Raw genomic sequence first — 23,431 nt, forward strand, 5'->3', positions numbered from 1 at the left:
TTGGAGGTATGAAATATTAAAGGATTTGTAGAGGAACTGAAATTGGGTTAAAGTGTAGATGGATGATTGCACACAACATCTACACTTCTAAATTTTACCCCTCCCTTGAGATTGTAGTGTTCACAGCCCAATTAATATTTCCACAGACATGTCCAATTTTTAACTCACACACTGAAGGTCAAAAACCTTTCCATAGCTACTACTTATCTAACATTTTGTGGTTTTGCTAGTCATTATCCATTACTCCGGTTGGTCAAACTACAAACTGAGCACTTCTTTGTTTTTTAAGACTCATTCTGTGATTTCCATTCACAAACCAATATTATATTTTCCCTGACACTCATCAAATCTTGTTTTCCTAATATTTACTTTTAGCCTCTTACAGATTGTTTTTTCCCTACCACTCAAATCCTATTTAGATTCTGGAAGAGTTTTATTATAGGACACATATGATCATTTTCTGGACATGATTTGAAAATCTGAGTAGACCTCTTTTGTGGAAATTAAAATTGAACCCAGAGTATAGCACTCAAGACTCTCCAAAGTGCTCTGTTTTAACTAGTATTTTCTTTGTCTATACTGTTCTGTGTTAGCCTTGACTCTATGCATACTGAACTGATAACTGCATACTTAAATGGCCATCATTTCCACATCATCATTCTTTTTCTCCTTGTCTTCCATTCACCTTCAGAACCCATCTTCTGTCATGTTCGCTACTGGGCTCAATGAAAGGCACCCATATCCTGAAGCTTTGTGAGATTTTTTTTCCACATTGGAGTGATAGCATCTTCTGGAGCCTGGAAATATTGTACCTTAGTATAATATTTAGTATACTCTTCCTATTGTTATTGTGATGTGATGTGTGCATCTTGTCCATATACTATCATACAACCAACTTTATGTCAAGAACTACATTTTTGTTTTCCCAAATTATCAGTCATCATGTTCCATAAGATATACCATATTATTTACTAGACTTTCTTAAATGGGTTCTATTGTAATTAGAAATTGTCCATTAAAAGGTATCATTTTTATTTTAATATATTTAAAATGAACTCCTAAAATGCTGCAGCCATTTCCTCCAGAATATTTAAATATTTCATGCATTCTCTTAACAAATATCCTATAGTACTGTGCCCGTGCACGCTATTGACAAAGTTCTCTACACGGTATCATTTCCTAACTCTAGAAATTAATTTTTAACTTGATCTGTATCTAAATTGCGTCTTCAGCTCTGTGCTCTGCAAACATTTAACCTCTGCAGAGCAGTGTCTGAGGGAACCGCTGTCATGGTCCCTAAGAAATGGATTTCAGCAATTGTGCTGCTGCAGCTCTGCTACGCTGGCTGTGGACTCTGTGGGAAGGTCCTGGTGTGGCCCTGTGACATGAGCCACTGGCTCAACCTAAAGATCATACTGGAGGAACTCACAGAAAGGGGCCACGAGGTGACCGTGTTGGTGTCTCCACAGAGTTTCATCATCGACTACAGCAAGCCTTCTGCAATGAACTTTGAGGTGATCCCTGTGCCACAAAACAGAGAGACTGCTGAGAAAACGCTAGATGACTTTTTAGATATAGCTGCTAATGTTATGCCAACACTGTCACTCTGGCAGTCAGCAATGAAACTGCAACAATTCCTTCTTCAAATAACTGGACACTTAAAACTCCAGTGTGAGAGTGTAGTCTACAACCAGTCAATGATGAAGAAACTCCAGGAAACCAACTACAATGTAATGGTCATAGACCCGGTGTTACCCTGTGGAGAGCTGATTGCTGAGTTGCTGGAAGTCCCTTTTGTGTATACACTAAGGTATTCCATGGGTTACACACTGGAAAAATATTGTGGAAAACTTCCGGTTCCACTTTCCTATGTGCCTGTTACTGTGGCGGCACTATCAGACAGAATGACCTTTCTGGAAAGGGTAAAAAATTTAATGTTCTCCACTTTCTTTGACTTCTGGATCCAACAATATGATACTCAGCTTTGGGACCAGTTTTACAGTTATGCATTAGGTAAGAGAGTGCTCCTCATTCTAAAGGAGTTAGGAAACTTAGGTGGTTTAAGAAAAGCCTAGGAAAATGAAAAGAGTGTATTTTTAAAAGTTTCACTTTCACATAAAACTTCGTAAGTGATATCAATGATTGTTATCAACAACCAATTGGGAGGGACAGGCAATAAAAGTCTTGGTTACCCTTTCTTTAAAGTCATCTAACCATTTTGTAAGAAACCTTGATACTTAAAGTTTGGTATCAAAACAAAACAAAATATGAAACACACTAATAAATGTCAACCTAATGGAAGATGTATTTTGTGTCCAATATAGGGTATCACAAAAAAGTCTTGTATACTGAGTTTTCGTAGTGGAGGAGATTTGACTTTTTATTGGTCAAAAAACTGTAACGTTTGTTGTAAGAACAATATAATCTCCTTGCCTTATTCCAGTAATAAACTGAAAACAGAGGTATATTAACAATGGGATTAACTTTGCATGTAATTTATTTTGCCTGAATTGTTTCCCACAAATTTTGAGAATCATGGATTATTACATTCAAAATTTATAGTATTCTCTGTGTTGAATCTGAGTCCCTGACATTCTTATCCCTTTTGTAAATTTGGGATGAAGCTTCAGTAAGTCGTAAGTGAATTGTTTCATCGTAGCTAGTCATACTGAAAAGTTTCCTAGGATGCTTTGTACTTCTTCAGGAAGTACTACACAGAAACCTGAACAATGAAATGGAAAACTGTAAAAAATTATAGCTTTAGGTGTTACTTCACTACTTACATATATATTCCATCTATTTTTAATGATTTGCATTTTTCTATCAGGAATGGTTTTGCTTTGTTATTTTTACACAGATAGCTCTCATTTGGTTCCATCAATATTAACTAATTTAACTCTCTGATTGTATTAGTTTTATAGGTCTGCCACAACTAAATACTGCAGACTAAGTGGCAGAAACAACAGAAATTTGTTTTCTCATAGTTTGGATGCTAGAAGTCCATAACCAAGGTGTTGCCAAGCCAGTTTCTCTTCATGCCTGTCTCCTAGCTTGTAATGTGACCACTTTTTTTGCTATGTTCTCTCGTGGTATTTCCTCTGTGTATATATAATCCCAGTGTCTCCTCCTCTTCTTATAAGAAGACCAGTGATATTGGATTCAGGCCCACTCTTAGGACCTCACTTAAGCTTGATTACATCTTTAAAGGACTTAACTCAAAATATAATCAGATTTCAACACATGAATGTTAGAGGAACACAAGTCAGTCCATAACACTGACTTCCCAGTAGATACCTTTTTTCAGAAACGTATATTCAAAGGAAGGCACTTTAAAAATCCTGAGGTTTATACATGATTTAAATCTATACTATGCCAATTTCACAGTAAGTAATTTAAGCACCAGAAACACTACCTGGGTGTAGGCAGTGTGTTGGGCTTTATGGATTTAAAGTAAATCAGAAAGTATCTTGGCCTCAATTCTATTGTCAGAAAAGAAATGCAAGACATAAAAACATAAATATATTCTGAAAACTAAGGATGTTTTCCTAGTTCTAATCAATAAGATTTTAGGACATTTGTCATATTATGCATAAATAGGGGAAAGTTGTAAGATTCTGTATGTATAAATTTTATGGATTAAATGTAGTCCTTAGGATCTATGGTAAGTTTTAAACTCTATCATCTTTAACAGGTTTGTTTGTTTGTTTGTGTACTTTTGTTGATTTTCATTCTCTCATTTTCTTTATCAGGAAATTCTGAATGCACCATGAATATGATTTAATTCTCAATCTCATAATAAAAGATAACCAATACAAATGGCTTAAAAATTCAAACGGAACAAAAATATATATAGTGAATAATAACTGGTTTCATATTTCTTCTACATAAGTATTATTAACTATTCCTGTCATTACAGCAAGATATTATCTATGCATCATTAAGCATAAGTATTTATATATGTCTTTTTTTTCTTTTTTGCCAATAGAAGCAATTATTAAATATTCATTTTGCCTTTCTTTTTAACAAATATATATTTGACACAGAATATTTTAAGATCTGCATTATTCTTTACATTGACTTAATTGTAGTGATGTCAATGGATCTAACAAATCATTAAACTATTCATTCAATATCTACTCTCCTAGCAACTATCAAGTATATAATACAATATTGTTAACTATAGTGACTATGTTGAATAATAGATCCCCAGAACTTCCTCATCTTGTGGTTGGAATTTTGTACCTTTTGACCAACAATCCCCATTTGCCCCAGCCCCGAGCACTGTTAACCAGCATTCTACTCTCGTTCCCGAGTTTGGTTTATGTTAAGTGAAATAAACCAGACAGAGAAAGACAAATACAATATAATTTCAGTTACCTGTGAAAAAAGCAAACAAACAAAATAACAAGGTCATAAACAGAACAGATTGGTCATTACCAAAGCAGGGGTGGGGGCTGGGTAAAATGGGTGAAGGGAGGCAAAAGGTACAAACTTGCAGTTATAAAACAAAAAGTCGTGAAAATGTAATGTACAGCATGGCGACTATAGTTAATAATACTACATAGCATATTTGAAAGTTGTTGACAAAGTAGGTCTTAAAAGTTGTCATCAAAAGAAAAAAATTCTGTAACTACATATGGTTGTGGATGTAAACTAGGTGTCATGTTGACCATTTAGCAATACATGCAAATATGAAATCACCATGTTGTACATCTGAAATTAATACGATGTATGTCAATTATACCTCAATATAAAAAAGGAAAAGAAAGATCTAAAATCAATAATCTAAATTTCCACCTTGGAAAACTAGCAAAAGAAGAGTAAATTAAATTCAAAGTAAGCAGAAGAAAATAAATAATAAGAATTAAAGCAGAAATCAATGAAACAGAAAACAGGAAATCAACAGAAAAAATCAAGGAAATAAAAATGTGATATGTTGAAAAGATCAATAAAATTGATCAGACTCTAGCCAACCTAAACAAAATAAAAACTTAAAAGAAAGGATATCACTACAGATGCTATGGACATTAAAAAGGATAACAAGTGAACACTATGAATAATTATTTGCCCACAAATTCCATGAAAAACACAGTTCCTTGAAATACATAATTTGCCAAATCTCACACGAGGACAAGTAGACAATCTAAATAATCCTGTATCTATTAAATTAGGTTAATAATTACTCATCCAAGACAGAAAGCACCAGGCTGTTTGTTGGTGAATTTTACTAAATATTTTTTTCTTAAATGTTTATTTATTTATTTTGATAGAGAGACAGAGAAAGAGGCAGAGAAAGAGGGAGAGAGGATTCCAAGCAGGCTCCATGCTCAGCATGGAGCCCAACATGGGGCTCAGTCCCATTACCATGAGATCATGACCTGAGCTGAAACCAAGAGTCAGATGCTTGACTGACTGAGCCTCCCAGCTGCCCCCTCTACAAAATATTTAATAATGACATTATACTAATTTTCTATAATCACTTTTAGAGGATAGAAGCAGAGGGAATACTTCCTAAGTCATTCTGTGGTGCCAGTGTTGCCAAATATCAAAACCAGACAAAAACATTACAGCAAAGGCAACTATAGACCAATACTTCTCATAAACATAGATCCAAAATCCTTAACAAAATATTAGCAAAGTGAATCCAACAATGTATAAAAAAAATTATATACCATCATCAGGTAGGATTTACTCTAAGTATGCAAGACCAGTTCATCATTCAAAAATCAATTAATGTTACCCATCACATCAAGAGACTAAAAAACAAACAAACAAACAAACAAACAAAAAACACAAGAGGATATAAATAGATGCAGAAAAAGTATTTGTTAAAATCCAACCCCAATTCATGTTAAAAATTCTCAGTAAATTAGGACTCTCATAGTGTTGTGGTCTGAAAATATACATGGTACGATTTTGTATTTGTTGAGGGATGATTGCGTCCTAGTATATGATCTATTCTGGAGAACGTTCCATGTGCACTGGAGAAGAATGTGTATTCTGCTGCTTTAGGATGAAATGTTCTGAATATATCTGTTAAGTCCATCCGGTCCAGTGTGTCATTCAAAACCATTATTTTCTTGTTGATTTTCTGCTTAGATGAACTTTCCATCTGTAAGTGGGTGTTGAAGTCCCCTACTATTATGGTATTATTGTCAATGTGTTTCTTTATGCTTGTGATTAGTTGATTTATATATTTGCATTCTTACACATGGGGGCACAAATGTTTAGAATTTTTAGGTATTCTGGGTGGATAGACCTCTTAACTATGATATAACACCCTTCTTCAACTCTTGTTACCATCTTAATTTTAAAACTTAGATTGTCTGATATAAGTATGGCAATTTTGGCTTTCTCTTGGCTACCATTAGCATGATAGATGGTTCTCCATCCCCTTACTTTCAATCTGAAGGTGTCTTTAGGTCTAAAATGGATCTCTTGTAAACAATATATAGATGGATCTTGTTTTCTTATCCTTCTGTTACTCTATGTCTTTTGATTGGAGCATTTAGTCCATTGACATTTAGAGTCAGTACTGAAAGATATGAATTTATTGCCATTGTGTACCCTATAGAGTTGGAGTCACTGGTGATGTTCTCTGGTGCTTTCTAGTCTTTGATGCTTTGGGACTTTTTGTTTTGTTTTTTTTCATCGTTTCTTCCTTCAGAGAGTCCCCCTTAAAATTTCTTGCAGGGCTGGTGTAGTGGTCACAAACTCCTTTAGTTTTTGTTTGTCTGGGAAACTCCTTATCTCTCCTTCTATTTTGAATGACAGCCTTGCTGGGTAAAGAATTCTTGGCTGCATTTTTTCAGATTCACCATGTTAAATATATCCTGCCACTCCCTTCTGGCCCGCCAAGTTTCTGTGGATAAGTCTGCAATGATATTGATCTGTCTTCCCTTGTAGATTAAGGACTTTTTTCCCTTGCTTCTTTCATGATTCTTTCCTTCTCTGTGTATTTTGTGAATTTCGCTATGATATGCCTTGTTGATGGTTGTTTTTTGTCTAATCTAATGGGGGTTCTCTGTGCTTTCTGGATTTGGATGCTGTGTCTTCCCCAGGTTAGGAAAGTTTTCTACTGTGATTTGCTCATATAAAACTTGTACCCCTTTTTTTCTCGGTTCACCTTCTGGGAACCCAATGATTCAAATGTTATTCCTGTTTTAATGAGGCAGCGAGTTCTCTAGCTTTTATATCACACTCTTTTGCTTTAGTTTCCCTCTTTTTTTCTGCTTCATTTTTCTCCATAAGTTTGTCCCCTATACTGCTGATTCACTGTTCTGTTTTATCCATCCTTGCCACCATGGCATCCATTTGAGATCGCAGCTCAGTTTTAACGTTTTTTATTTCGTCCTGACTAAATTTTAATCCTTTATCTTCCAGAAAGGGATTCTACACTTTTTTTCAATCCGAGCTAGTATTCTAATTATGATTCTAAATTCTGGTTCAGACATCTTGTTCATATGTGTTTTGATTAAGTCCCTGGCTCTCATTTCCTCCTATTCTTTCTTTTGGAGTGAATTCCTTTGCTTCATCATTTTTAAGGAAGAAAAAGAATAAAATAAATAAAAATTTAAAAATCAAATGAAGGATTCTAGATCCTAGGTGTGTTTTGGTCTTGTGGATGAAAGAAGCTTGGTAGAATAGAGAAAAAAGGCAAAGAAGAGAAAAGAAAAAAAAAGAAAGAAAGAAAAGAAAAGGAACGGAAAAAAGGTTGGAAAAAGTATGAAAAATTTTAAATATGTATATAATAAAATAGAATAAAATGAAATGAGGAAAGTAAAATGGAATAAAAAAATTAAAAAATACAGTAGAAAACAATAAAGAAAAATGTTTTTTATAAAGCATAAAATAAAATTAACCTTTTTCCCTTTCTGTATTCAAGAATAGGAAAGAAAAGAAAGGAAAGGAAAGGAAAAGAAAAAGAAAAAGAAAAAAATTGAATAGATGGATCAGAGAAAAGAATAAATATTATTGAAATTACATCCAGTTTGCCCTAGCAGTCAAACTATGAAGCACTTTATAGTCCATAAACTAGCAGGCAGAGAGACTGGTGGTGTTCCCCTAGAGCACAGTTGGAACAGTTGGACGGACTTGGTGTAACGGCTCTGTTCTCCACTAGATGGTACTGCTTAGCTTATTGGTGTGGATCCTTGTGGCACATGTACACGTGTATGCGCATCCATAGAAAAGGTAAAAATGGTATCACCCGGCTACATAGTCTCTGGCAACAGAACTCTGTGGTCTCTCCCACCGGCAATAAAACACACCTCCTTTGTCTCTGGCTACTGTCCACTCCCTACTTCTACACTATCATGATCAAGCTGTCAGCCTACCAGATGGCACCTCTCTCCAAAATTTTATCTCAGATGAGGATGTGTTTCTAAACCCCTCACTTCTGAGGTCCCTGTGGCTTTGACCTGCTCTGACCATCTGGGGGAGTATCTTGCCGAGCAATGGCCAGGTACCAACCAGTCCACAGGAACATTTGTGTGACCGTGCTGCTGCAGATGTCAGAGACTGTGGCCAGGTGCCAGCCTGCCCCAGAAAAAGTCCATGAGATCATGTAGAAGCAGCGTTTCAGGGATTATGGTAAATCAAAACACACCTCTGGCGCAAAGCTTCACCTCCCTCTAACGTCTTTGTTCCAAGACCAGCAAACGTGGATGTTCTCTGGGGTCTGCTGAGACCTTTGCCTGTGAGGAGGCCGCACAACCTCTACCAAATGTCTTTTCACCAGGGGAACTGCCTCTCTCCCATGTGGTCCGAGGACCCTTCAATCCTGGGGATTGGCCATTCCTACCAGAGCTCCACCAGTTATCGAGCTGTGGAGTTCCAGAATCTGTGCTCCCCTGTTTATAGAGTCCTAATCATATTTAAAGCCTCTCCTTTCTCCTTTCTTCCTTTCTTGTTCAGTCCCTTATGGGTATTTCCACTCATTCACTTTCTCTCCAGCTACTTTCAGGGAGAGTGCTTTTGCTGTACTCTCCCCTCTGTCTCTGTCCTCTCTCCACAAGCAAAAATAGCTCCCTACACTCTGCAGCTTCTCTCTCCCAGTTCACCTCTCTGTGCCACATACCTGCCAAATTCTGTGACTCAAGTTATGTAGATTGTGGGGTTGATCCTCAGATCAATCTTATAGGTGTGCAAGATGGTTTGTTGTTTGCATTTCATGGATGAGTTGAATTTCTAGCTGCATTTTATGGACAAAAAGCAAAAAACTTCCGTGTTGCTCCGCTATCATGGTCCCTCCCCTTATTTCCTTTACTTTTGATTGCCTTTGTATTTGTAACTGTGCATCACTATCTCAAATATAGAATTTTAGTCAATACTTTAATTTGGGTATTTCTTAAAATGTGATCTATATATTATACACAGTAATTTCACCAAAGGAGTTGGTAATCAAGACAGGATGTCACACACATGGAATAAGACAACTAAAGTACATAAATATATTGACGTGAAGGTTGTGAGGTGGGGTTTTCATCCAATCTCTGGCAATTTCAAGTTAAGTTTCCTTGAGAAATTCCTCTTCATTATTAAATTAAGGCATCTGACCATATAGCTTCAGATGTAAATCCAAGCACTACAAAGCAATGACTATAGAAAGAGAGTCTATCCATTTTGTGTTGCACATGATCACCAAGTTTGCTTATAATCCTTAAAAAAGGAGATTTCTCATCTGAATTTTTCTTTATTTAGGGCAAAACATGTTTCCTGTGTCTAAAACTGGTTGACCTGGTCATTTGCAAACACTTGTTCTTCTCTACAAATCTTCTAAAATTAATACGTAGAATATCCCTTTCAAAAAATATAATTCAAAGATAACACTAAAATAACTGTGTGATATTGGTGACATGTATATTTCACATTCCAAAGGGGGTTGTATTGGGTATGAATCAGGGAATTCCTACTAAGAAAATAGTGGCAAATCAGTTGTAGTGGAAAATAATGGGATTTTATTGAGGAAGATAAAGTAAACAAATACTGGTAGGATTCTTAAACAATAGGAGTAAATCAGAGACTATAACAAGCTGGAAGATAGTTAGAAAACCATTGATAGGGAATTTGGTGCTGATATGCTGGGGCTAATCTGTCATCTGCCATTTAACTGGAGAGAAACAATGAGTATTAGGTTCATCAGTACATGGAGTTGTGGTTAAATTTTAGATTGAATTTGTAGTTGTGAAACTTCATTTGCATATTACTATTCCTACCCAAATATATTCTTACCTTCTCTCCTTCTCGCCTCTCATCCTTCTTTTCCTTACCCCCTTTCCTCCCTCCCTCCCTTTTTCCTCCCTTATTCCCTTCCTTCCTTCCTTCCTTCCTCCAACCCCCACCCCGGTTTCTTTCTTCCCTCCTTCTCTTTCTCCCTCTCTCCTTATAATCTTAATTTCCCCTTCCTTTTAACATCTAGATATGATAGATAGCTAGACGACAAAGATTTCCCTTGTTTGTCAGAAAATTAGTGGTACATTTTATCCTAAAAAACATATATGCTAATAACTTTCACTTACCTTTTTTTCATTTTCTCCAGGAAGACCCACTACATTATGTGAGGTTATGGGGAAAGCAGAAATTTGGTTAATCCGGACATATTGGGATTTTGAATTTCCTCGTCCATACTTACCTAATTTTGAGTTTGTAGGAGGGTTGCACTGTAAACCTGCCAAACCATTACCTAAGGTATGTCTATTACAGTGGAAGATGTTTTGTGTACTGTATGATATAATCCTATTATTTCTTTATTTAAAGTGTGTTGCCTCAATAACAGAGATATACTATTTGCTACTCCAAATCTATTTTACAAATCATAGGAGTCTTTTATGAATTATATTACCTTTTTGAACTTCACTTTGATATTTCAGGTGAAGAAAGAAGTGATTCAAGTGGCATGTTAAAATATCAGTGTGTTGAGCACCTGGCTGGCTGGGTCGGTTATGCATCTAACTCTTGATCTCAGCTCAGTTCATGATCTCACAATTCATGAAATCGAGCCTCCATGTCGGTCTCTGTGCTGTCAGTGCAGACCCTGCTTGGGATTCTCTCTCCCTCTCTCTTTGCCCCTTCCTCACTTGCACTCTATGTCTCAAAATAAACAAATAAACTTTAAAATAAAATAAGACAGGGGCGCCTGGGTGGCGCAGTCGGTTAAGCGTCCGACTTCAGCCAGGTCACGATCTCGCTGTCCGGGAGTTCGAGCCCCGCGTCAGGCTCTGGGCTGATGGCTCAGAGCCTGGAGCCTGTTTCCGATTCTGTGTCTCCCTCTCTCTCTGCCCCTCCCCCATTCATGCTCTGTCTCTCTCTGTCCCAAAAATAAATAAACGTTGAAAAAAAATTTTTTTTTAAAAATAAAAAATAAAAAAAATAAAATAAAATAAGACATCAGTGTGTCTATAGTTTGGGTACTGTATGGAAGGAACAGGAAGCTACAGCCTTGGAATTCCCTCAGGAAAGTGCTTTGGTCTTCCTAACAAGTGTGATGGGGTTATGAAGTGAGACAGTTATGATTCCTTGAGCGATAACGATGCCTTCATGAGAACTCTCAGATAGATTTCACAGACTTTGGTCAGTAAGAAGTAAGTGTTGACAGAAGACATGGAATCAGGTAGCAATTCTTGGATAACAGTGACCTTTACCAAGACAGAAAATAATTCACAGAAAAGCTTTTTTGAGATGACAAGGATGGATTCAGTTTAGACCTATTCACTTTAAGAAGCCAAAGGAATTTTCAGGTGGATATGTCTAAGAATCATTCAGGTAATGCGAGGTCTGGGTTTCAGCAGAGAGCACTAAGAACAGATTAGGTAAAATAATCATAGAACTGAGAAACCCAGTCACTGAATTTGTTCTTTAATACCATGATGCCTGGTTTCTCTGAAGTAAAAAGGAAAATTGTGTACCACATTCCAAAGTCACCAACAAATAAATATTGGTAGCCAAAAATGTTGGAAGAAGACAATATTGAGAAGTAAAAGAGAATAAGAGAAAAACATGATAAGAATATTGTATTTAAGTCTCTTTATCAATAACTGTCTTTATGAAAGAATTGAAGAGGCAGACACTCATTTACTCGTGTTGCAGATAAACATAATCTCTGAGACAATTGCAGGTTAAATAGTGCTCTTAGGAGAGTTCTCAGTTTCTATTTAGGGTAAAATGCACATTTAAGTTTAAATATTATGGCAGGATTCTGAATATGCTTTTCTTACCACTCAAGTTATAGCTGCAGGTAAGCTCTACTGAGTGTTATTATAGCAGATAATGAACCAGTATCTAAACAGAGTTACAGAAAGAGATGTGACATATTCCTTGCTCACTAGATAAAACCCCATACCACACTATTATATTTATCTTCCTATCCTCACTTTTCACACACGCACAAATTTCACAAAATAGTTCAGACATGTTTTTGTAAAGGAGGAAAAATTATTCCATCCCAAGCCCAATTACTAATACAAACATTTGGACAATATGGACACCAATCATAGCTTATATCTCTGATGAAAAAATTATGCCAGTCATTGGATACACAGAAAAAAAAAACAATGAACAACAGCCAAATCAAGAATCCAAATCCAGCTGCTAGATGTGTAAGGCTTCATGTACGTGTGTGTGTGTATGTGTGTGTGTTTATTCAATCAGTCCTTAGGGTGGTAAACCAAAATGGCAAAACACCAATTCCTGGGACTTCAGAGATATTCTCCTAACATTAACTAAGCTAAAATAGCAATCTACTTTCATTTACGACATCATCCTTTCCCTAGTAATTTTACTACCTTTAAATTGATAAATACATTGAGAAATAAATATAATTGATAATTATAATAAATATATTGAGAAATATTACAGGGAAGCCACAATAGTTGCACAGGGCATGCATAACAGATCTCTAGAAGTTGACATTCACATAAATTACGATACAAAAGACTGCAATCCCAGACTTTGCAGAGCCCAACCTGCATAACTGTAAGTGGTGACCCAGAAAATTTTATTTGTCGAGAAATTTATATTTACCAGTACGCTAAGGCTCAAGTTAAGGGCATGTCAGCTACTTGTGGGAGGGTAGACAAATAATGTCTCATAAATGTTATCATGATAGGACAATAGCAGAAGTTTACCTTTTAAAACATATAATTATATATGGAAGTTCTAAAAAATTCATTTGTAGGCCTATTAGTCAGGAAAAGAATAAACACGAGAAAAATATCCTGAATGCCTAAGAGGGAGTTAGATTGATTTTTTAATAATTTACTGGATCTAAATTGACATGGTACAATTTTAACACATGTCATGCATAAATGAGAAAACTTTTCTCCCCCTATGATCCTGCATATTTGCAATGAAAATAATTTTGTCTCTGTAGGAAATGGAAGAATTTGTCCAAAGTTCAGGTGAAGATGGTATTGTGGTGTTTTCTCTGGGGTCAATGGTCAGAAACCTCTCAGATGAAAAAGCCAATCTCATTGCCTCAGCCCTGGCCCAGATTCCACAAAAGGTTAGTACAACATTGGATCCTGGTGCATAGCAACTCTGCCAATTGGAGAGAAAGTGTGGCTAATAGTTCTCTTTCTAGATCAAACTTGAAACACTGAGCATAACTAGTACCATCTGTAAGTAAAATTTTCTCAAAATATTAAAACGGTGTATTGGGGCACATTTGATCACTTGTTTAATAAACTTTTGCATTGCTATGGAAATACATCTTTTTATACTATCATTTATTTTCAATGAAATAGAGATTAAAATGTTAAGATCCCAATAACCTTTTGAAATCTTAGGACCTGCACTGAGTACTCCTCAAATTCTCAAGAATGTTAACTCCAAGGTCCAGGAAAGGAGAGAGGTTCTACATAAAGTAGACAAGAATCATACTCAAGGATATACTTTATATCTCTAGGTTTTATTAAGATTTTATCATGATCTAGTTGGTTTAGAAATAGAAGCTTCATCTTTCTAAACAGAAATTTCTACAGTTAAACACAATTAAAAATCCTAGTATTATTATCAAACAGTATGTATTTTCTGATTTATGATACTCAATTAACTTTGTGTTGTCATTATAGTTCGAGATTTCTACTCTTTATATACTCCTGTTCATTAAATACCCTAGAATTCATTATATTGGCATATTAGTTAAACTATATAAAACTCTACAACCGTGAGTGCACTAATGAGGAATTTTTATTTCTAAGCTTTTCTGCTAAAATTTTGCCATCTGAGAATGGGGAGAAAAAGGAACTCTCTTGCACTGTTGGGAATGCAAACTGGTACAGCCCCTGTGGAAAACAATATAGAGGTTCCTCAAATAGTTAAAAATAGAACTACCCTATGATCCAGTAATTTCACTGCTAGAGATTGACCCAAAGAATACAATACTACTGATTCAAAGGGATACATGCACCTGATGTTATGGCAGCACCATCAACAATAGTCAAATTATGGAAAGGGCACAAACGTCCATCAACTGATGAATGGATAAAGAAGATATGGTATAGATACACAGTAGAATACTATTCAGCCAAAAAAAAGTGAAATCTTTCCATTTGCAAAGACATGGGTGGAGCTATAGAGTATAATGCTTAGCAAAATAAGTCAAAGACAAATGCCATATGATTTCACTTATATGCGGAATTTAAGAAACAAATGAGCATAGGGGGAGAAAAGAGAGACAGACAAACCAAGAAACAGACTCTTAGTTATAGAAAACAAACTGATTGTTACCAGAAGGGAGGAGTTTGGGAGGGATGGGTTAAATAGGTGATGGGCATTAAGGAATTCACTTGTTGTGATGAGCACTAAGTGAGTATGGAATTGTTGAATAAAATAAAAACTTAAACAGTGTGCCACTTACTGATATTCAATCTGAACTTAGTCATACAGAGCTCACCCCTAAAAGTATGTAACAAAAGGTTAACATCCCAAGAAGATACTTTATTAAATAATTACAGAAGGCAAACCTCTGTCTCCTCCTCCCTCCAACTTCAGAAGGAAGGAGAACAAGGCAGAGAGAAAGGAAGGAAGGAAGGAAGGAAGGAAGGAAGGAAGGAAGGAAGGAAAAACAGAAGAATGGAGAAAGAAAAAGAGGCAGATGGAGGGAGAGAGGGAAGAAGGAAAGAAGGAAAGACTATCATTCAAAAACCAGACAATACAATTTTAAAGCTAATTATATTTCTTGAAAACATTGCATTTGAAACATGAGAGTTAAGATGGCCTTATGACATAAATAAATTTACACAGTATTCATGTTTATTTTAATGTTTTTTAGAACCTCCACACTCTGGTTGATTAAATTAGTCTTTTCTTTTCTCTCTCTTCACTTACAATCTCACACCTCAATACTTTGAGTGACAAATATAAAAATGATAAAACTATATTTAATAGACTATTAACACAAGCCCTTTTTGACAACGTTGATGTAAACAGTCCCACTATATCTCCATGTTTGCAAACTATCCCTTATGTCCACTTTTCTCACTATCACATAAAGTAGTGGTGGGCTACGTGACTTATAAATAACTCTATAGCCTTAAGATGACTTCATTCTCTGTTTCACTTGCAAAATTAAAGTACCGTCTTCCACAGGTTTTATGGAGATACAAAGGAAAGAAACCAGCCACATTAGGAGCCAATACTCGGCTCTATGATTGGATACCCCAGAATGATCTTCTTGGTAAGACTGAGGAGAAAAAAAGCTGTACAATTGGAAATGGACAAGTAAAGGGACTGTTTAACAACAAACAAATTCAATAAGTATGTAATTGAAAATGTCACATTTTAGGCTAAAATGAAAAACACAAGAAACAACAAGTGTTGGCAAGGGTGTGGAGGAAAAGGAACTCTCTTGCATTGTTAGTGAAAATGCAAACTGGTGCAGCCACTCTGGAAAACACTATGGAGGTTCCTCAAAAAAAAAAAAAAAAATAGACCTGCCATATGATTCAGTAATCACACTACTGGCCATTTACCCAAAGAATATAAAAACAATAATAAAAGGGATACATGCACCCCTATATCTATAGCAGCATTATTTACAGTAACCAAGATATGGAAGCAGCCCAAGTGTAACCGATGGATGAATGGATGAAGATGTGGTATATTTACACAATGGAATATTATTTAGCCATAAAAAAAGAATTAAATCTTGCCATATGCAAAGACATGGATGGATCTAGAGAGTGTAATGCTAAGAGAACTGAGTCAGAGAAAGACAAATGCCATACAATTTCACTCATATGAGGAATTTAAGAAACAGCAACAAAAGAAATGAGCATAGGAAAAATAAAAGAGAGACAATGCAAGAAACAGACTCTTAACTACAGAGAACAAATGGATGGTTACCAGAGGGGAGGTGGGGGAGGGGTAGATCAAACAAATGCTGGGGATTAAGGTGTGCCGTTATGGTGATGAGCACTGGGTGAAATATGGAATTATTGAATCACTGTGTTGTATACCTGAAACTAATAGAACACTGTATGTTAACCATACCGGAATTTAAAATAAAATTTAAAAAATAAATTAAAAACTAAAGCTAGAAAAAATAATAAAATGTTACATTTTACTTACAGTTTCAAAGCAGAAATATTTGAGAATTGGCTGTGGATTTTATAGATTCAATGCTTTCTTCGGTTCACAAAAGAGCATCTTCAATTAAGACTCTCATTATTCTTCAAGTTTCAATCTCAGTTCAGGTGTTACTTCCTCAAGCAAATCTTTCTGCACAATGCAGAGGGAACTAATTCCTCCTTTCCTGGGATCATTGTTTTCTATGTGCATAGAAATAGCCCATGTGCTCAGCTTTTGTGGAAAATGCTGCTTTCTTCATTGACTTACCCTGTAGTTTTTTCCCTGTCTCTTCCTGAAACTCTGTTAACCTGTCTTAATGAAATCCTCACCCACTTCTCACCCATTTCCCAAACTAGGTCATCCCAAAACAAAAGCTTTTATCACTCATGGTGGAACCAATGGGATCTATGAAGCTATTTATCATGGGGTTCCTATGGTGGGAGTTCCCATGTTTGCTGATCAGCCTGATAATATCGCTCACATGAAGGCCAAAGGAGCAGCTGTGGAGGTGAACATAAACACAATGACAAGTGAAGATCTGCTCAATGCCTTGAGAACAGTCATTAATGAACCTTCGTAAGTATTACTGCTTTTAAAGGCTTACCATTGTTTATACTGCCCATCACTCCTGGAAAAACGTCCATTGTCTCATGCCTTTTAACTGATTTATTTTCAAATAGCAATCATAACATTATCAATATAAGAACCACTCTATTATTTCATTTCCCATACACTGGAGTAATTTGCTGAAATTGCAAAAAAATACTAATACTTCAAATATTTTATCAATGTAATTTCAAAATCAATAATTTCCATGATGACATAAACTCCCAGATATTTTTTAATAATCCGCTTATATGTATAGACACACATATATATGCTTATTTAAATAGTATAACCATTCAGTAAGTACAAAATTGGAAGTAATAATTAACACTGTCATTCAAAAATACCCATCATTAACGCTGACTATATACCATTCTGCAGTTTATGAATATACACAGGGAGGAGAAATATAGAGTAGGCAATAATTTTATAAATATTGGTTATTACTATGTGTTGATTTTTAAACAAAATTTTGTATTTTATCTGATTTAGGTAAAGATTAATTGCAATAAATCAATAAACTATATTGAACTTCAGGTATATATCATTATGTTTTTTTTTCTCTGAAAGATCTCACCAAGATTAAGAATTAATACATGAACTCAGTTTTGTCTTTATTTTTAACTATGTATTTTTAATTTTAGCAATAGTTGAACTCCTGCTATAGAAATAATCTCTAATATGTATTACTTAAATTTTTAATTTGTTGGCGTGCCTGAGTGGCTCAGTCAGTTAAGCAGGTGATTCTTGATTTCAACTCAGGTCATGATGTCACAGTCCTGGGATCAAGCCCTATGTTGGGCCCTGCATGTCCCCCCACTCGTGATCTCCCTCTCTCTCTCCCCCACCTCCAAATTCTTTCTTAACATGTCAATATGTATGCCACTTATTTTCCTCATATTTACTCTTTTGGCTGTATCTTAAGGGAATCTGGATTTGCCATTGATTCAGAGATTTTTTACTCCAAAATATTTTGGATTCATTCTTAACTGAATATATTGTATGAATTCCCTGAGAACATGTTTAGCCTTATTTGCTGAATGCCTTGATATAAGAATGACACCTCTCTGAATATAATATATTTAGCTCTCTCTTTTCTTCAGAACTGTGTAAATATTACTCATGGTATGCTGGCTTTAACTCCTTCTGTAAGAACTTGAGGCTTGTCTGATTATTTTTGGTTGTTTCTTTTTCAGTTTGGAAAAAAAATCATCTTTTTTTCTAAATTCAGAAACCTAGTTAATGATGTATCTTTATCAGTTATTGTCTACACTTTTCCTGGGTTATGGTATGTCCTTTCAGTACTGTTAATCTAGAATAAAAAATATTTAATTTTTTTTCTTCTCAGAAAATTTTTTTGTTTGTTATTTATTAGAATGTTTGTTCCATTTTTTTTCTCTCTATTTCAGAGACATCAAAGTTCAATGTTCTCTATGTTAAAATATTTTGGATTGTTTTGCTTCTGTATTATTTTCTAAGTGTCCTAATATTTTTTACTTTTCTTAACTCATTGAGATTTCCTCAAACAATCCATAATTAGTAAATTTACTTTTTGCCATTAGAAAATTACTGTTTCTAATTTCATTATTAATCCTTTAAGGAGGTATTTTAACCATTCAAACTGCCTATTTCTATCCTTTATCACTGTTTTTTGTTTTATAACTTGATTTTTTACTCTTTTGTTGATCACCATTGCATTCTTATTAAAATTCAACTCTCCTTAAGCTATGTATTATGCCTAACTACATTCTGAGTCCATCATTTTTATGTTTCCCCCCAATATTGTATATTTTTTCATCTAGCTCTCTCAGTGTTTGTTCTGAATTTGTACAGGTGTCTTGTATTTAAACTTGTTTCCAGGTTATCTGAGACTCCATTATCTTATTCAGAGGCAAAACTCAAAGGATAGTTATCACATTCTGTTTATATTACTGAAATCTGAAATTCAGGAGGTAGAGGAGAAGGTAAACTCAAAGGCAATGTTGTGCAGTTTTGTTTTGGTTTTTTTTTGGTGGAACTAATCTATGTAAAACCATCTATTCAAAGCCCTACTTGCAGGATTTTTTAGACAAAGGGGTCAAGGTATTGATTCCCAAGCAGGAGAACACTCAATGTTTGCTTTATATCCAACTTAAAAAGTCAGTGCTAGTAGTTCATTTTCCCCTCTCACACACATTCCAATCAAATGATTTTTATTAAATGCATTTTAAGTCTTAATTTTCAAAATAGTCTTGGTATCATCAATTCACGAGCTGGATCTAGGGTTAAGAGCTTCATCAAGGCTTACTATGATCTTCTGTTTCTCATAAATGATGATCTCGATGTCTAATGCATTAGACTTGCTGGGTTGTTAATTGCTGATAATGTGGTTCCTTTTACTAAATATCAGAGTAAGTCAGTTCTGTAATTTTTTAAAACTCTACTTTATTGCATAGAATGCCAGTAAATTTTATTGTAAATTTGGAAACTATTGACGCAAAAGATAGAAACATAAGTAATCAGAATTTTCCAGTAAAATACCTAAAATTATTTCTCTTGAAATATCTTACCATTAACTCTAAACCTAATTCTAATTCTGAAATTATCTGGGAACAAAGGGGTTTACTGTAGAGTGTATATATGGATATATTTAGTTTCCATTTTTCTTAATCCATAAAGGAATTAAGGAACACAAAAGATTACACTTAAATACATAAACTATAGTAATTTTAATTAATTGAATGTTTTGAGATAACAGTCATATAACATTAGTGTATAATAAAATATTAAATGATCATTTTAAGTATGAGCAAATGTCTTTCTTTTCACATTGATAGGAAAGTATATTTTACAAATGCAAGTTTATCTATCTAGTATATATGTATTTCAGATTTTAAATCTGTCTATAAATGGAGAAAACCTTGAACAAAAATATGATTTGGAAAAATAGGCATTTATTGCCACCACAGTTTGCCTGAAATGTTTTAGGATGAGCTATGTGAAATTCTACTTAACCCTACCTATATTACAATCCAATTGAAATAGTATGACTATCCTTTCTCCCTGCACACCAAAAAAGAATACAAGTAAATTACCCCCTGCTACTGGATATAGCATACCATGTTCACTGGTGATTAATGATCACATTCCTCCTTTTCCAATCCCAAATGTCCAACTCACATCAGGACATCTCTTCGTATTTCACCAACCTTCCTTTAGCTTCATGTCTCCATTTGGAACTTTTATTTCTAACACAAAACCAAAATAAAATATACTAATTCTGGCTCACCAGCCAAGAAATGTCCAGTGAAGACATTACTTGCCTTTCAAATACATACTTATTCCCATTGTTGTTTGAGAGATTAGAGTTGTGAAAACTCTATATAACTATTGCTACAGAGATGTCACATTGATTAGGGGCAATAATTCTAACAGGATATTTCTATTATCTGAAAAACTCAAAGTTCATGTCCTTGATACTTCCAAAATTACCCTATTATCTTTACCCAATCTTGATATTGCCTATACAGACACTGTGTTTCGCATTACAAAAACACAAGTGCGTGCAGCAGAGGAATTATCAGAGTCAAGGTCTTAGACACCGAAGAAATGGTTTACTTATGTTAATTATCAGTTACTTGTCTATCGTCATGAACTAGCCAGAGATTAGAGACCATGCTTATGGAACTTCTTATGGATATTTTCCCACAATATTGGGTTATTCACAGTCTTGGTTTTGGAACTATCCTGGAAACTATACTTTACACAAGATCAAAATTGCTCCTTGGGAAAATTAGGCTATACTTTTGTAACAAATTTATTCCATCTCTTATGTTTGCATTTCACCGCATTCTGTTAAGAATATATTTCTTCTACATCCTCTCTTAACACCTCTTTTAAGATTCTATACAATCAACAAAGTTAATGTCTCACAAAGAATGAATTTTTTCTCAAGGTATCTATGGCCTTTGGCTTAATTAACATATAACATGCATGACATATTGCCTATAATGAGAAGAAAACCTTTTTCTAATTTCTATGTAATTTCTCATTTGTCTATTTTTGCCTACCAGTTATAAAGAGAATGCTACAAGGTTATCAAGGATTCAACATGATCAACCTGTAAAGCCCCTAGATCGAGCAGTCTTCTGGATAGAGTTTGTCATGCGTCACAAAGGAGCCAAGCACCTGCGTCCAGCTGCCCATGACCTCACCTGGTTCCAGTACCATTCTTTCGATGTGATTGGTTTCCTGCTGGTCTGTGCAGCAACTGCTATCTTCTTGGTCACAAAATGTTGTTTGTTTTCTTGCCAAAAACTTGGTAAAACAGGAAAGAAGAAAAAGAGGGAATAGATCTTTCTAAGTTTGGCAAAGGCCTTAATGGGCAATCCTGTTCATTCTAGCCACAGTGACCTTAATGAAAACACATTATCTCCATCCTGTTTTCAAAATTCCCTTTCCTCTACCTTAGCTTAGAGATAAAGCCTAGAATTCAACAGGATCATTAACTAGTAAACATGTCCCAGTCTTCTTTTGTCTTCTCCCAGGTGCCTTTACCCTCTTCTCATTTTCCTGGCACAGGGACACTAATAATTTTATGTATACGCTATTCAAAATATCACTATTTTTCAGTATGCTTAACCTTAGGAACGTGCTGGCTGACAACATGCTGAATCCTCATTAACACACAAAGTATGAGTTGAATGTGATGGATGTAGGGAACATAGAAGACTAAACTTCACAAGTTCCCCTAGAATATACAAATCAAGGAACCACCATAAAAGATTAGTATGCTATAATAAGAGTAATTATTTCTTTTTGCATAAAAATAAGCCCTTCTGCTAGCCCAAAGCGACTGGAGTCAGAGCCTATATTGATAACTGTAATAATGTATCATTCTAGGGAAAGTCTACAAATTCCCACTGAACACACAGATAATCATGGCCTATGTTCCAGCCTGTAATCAACCAGTACTCTTGTGTGGACTCTAATGCAAGGGTCTGGGGACTTCCCTCAAACAAAAGAGATTAAGTGGGTCATTATTTGCTCTCAGGGACAGAGAATGTCAGCAACGTAAAAGATGAAGAGATCATTTATGGAAGAAATAACTAAGAAATATAGAAAAGACTTTAGTACTTTTATGAAATGTTTAATTAACAGTACAATTGATAAAGTTAAATGCCAATTTAGTATATTGAAAAATGACTAATGCACATAATCTATAATCACTCTTTATAATCAAATTTGTTCAGTTTTCTAGCAAAAACAAATATTTACTTGGAATATAAGATCATTGTATCATTTTTCAGTCTTTGTCTTCTACAAATTTAAATTTATTAATTAAGCATTATGCCAAGGACATATGGTATTAGCAGGTCTACATGACTAAGGGCATGCTATAGTAAATAGTTACCATGCAAAGATCATATTTGAATCAGCTTTGCATTAATTTAGCAAATAGATTAAAGACTGCACTTTCTTTACCCTTTATAAACTTAATGACATGTTCTAATTAAAGTTTTAATTCCAGTATTAGCTGTATAGTTGAGGCAATAAATAACATCCATTGGCTTACTGAAAATTTTGAAATCTGTTGTCATTTCAATGTGGCATTTTGAAAATTACTTCCAATTTTAAAATAACTGAATGATATATGATACATGAACATATAAGAATTTCTTTTTGAATATGTACATGACTGGAAATGCAAATAAATTCTTAAAAAATTTTTTGTGAAGGCTGAAAATGTGTTTGTTAAATGTTAACATTTTAGTAGTTGATTCATGTTGATGTGTTTTTAATTTTACAATTTGATCATGTTCCCAGAAGAGCTGCTTTTGTTTGTTCTATGCCCAGTTCACTTTCTGCTATTGGATTGCAGTAAATGGCTTAAGGTCCAATGAGAGGTTGGCTAGCTATTCATGGTGTTGAGCACTACCCATGTTCAGACACCCATTTGGTTTCAGAGACTGGCCACCTACCACATAGAGATTTGTTTATGTTCAATAGCCACTGCTCACCTCCTTTCTCCCCTGCCTGAACATCAGAAGGCAGCTGGCAAAAATTCCTGTTAGTTAGCTGTCTAACTGCAACATGTATTTGGATAATAAACAAACAATTAAATAAAAATAATACATATGCACATACATACATTTATACATACATACATACATACCCACTGAAAATGAACTTTCCTGAGCGGTTGTTTGTAGAACTATTCAAATGGGGAAATTTTCATCCCTAACAAGCAGAAACCAAGTCCTATCAGAGCACTGTT

At 34.9% G+C, this 23,431-nt stretch overlaps 1 protein-coding gene across 5 annotated transcripts in view; it reads left to right on the top strand.

Annotated features, from left to right (window-relative positions):
* LOC122478835 (UDP-glucuronosyltransferase 2A1) overlaps nt 1–22,891 on the top strand; it is a 53,469-nt gene extending 30,578 nt beyond the window's left edge. For 2 of the 5 annotated variants that reach the window (XM_043572543.1, XM_043572541.1), the window contains 5 exons: nt 10,541–10,689; nt 13,370–13,501; nt 15,589–15,676; nt 16,926–17,145; nt 21,228–22,891. In XM_043572543.1, the coding sequence (XP_043428478.1) occupies nt 10,541–10,689; nt 13,370–13,501; nt 15,589–15,676; nt 16,926–17,145; nt 21,228–21,507 (869 nt within the window). In that variant the 3' untranslated portion in view covers nt 21,508–22,891. Of the gene's footprint in view, nt 1–1,271; nt 2,014–10,540; nt 10,690–13,369; nt 13,502–15,588; nt 15,677–16,925; nt 17,146–21,227 lie in introns of those variants that run through there. The other 3 variants (XM_043572544.1, XM_043572542.1, XM_043572545.1) reach the window with 2 other exon arrangements.
* Nucleotides 22,892–23,431: the final 540 nt, after the last annotated feature.

The sequence above is a fragment of the Prionailurus bengalensis genome, chromosome B1, assembly GCF_016509475.1.
Source record: "Prionailurus bengalensis isolate Pbe53 chromosome B1, Fcat_Pben_1.1_paternal_pri, whole genome shotgun sequence".
Taxonomy (NCBI): domain Eukaryota; kingdom Metazoa; phylum Chordata; class Mammalia; order Carnivora; family Felidae; genus Prionailurus; species Prionailurus bengalensis.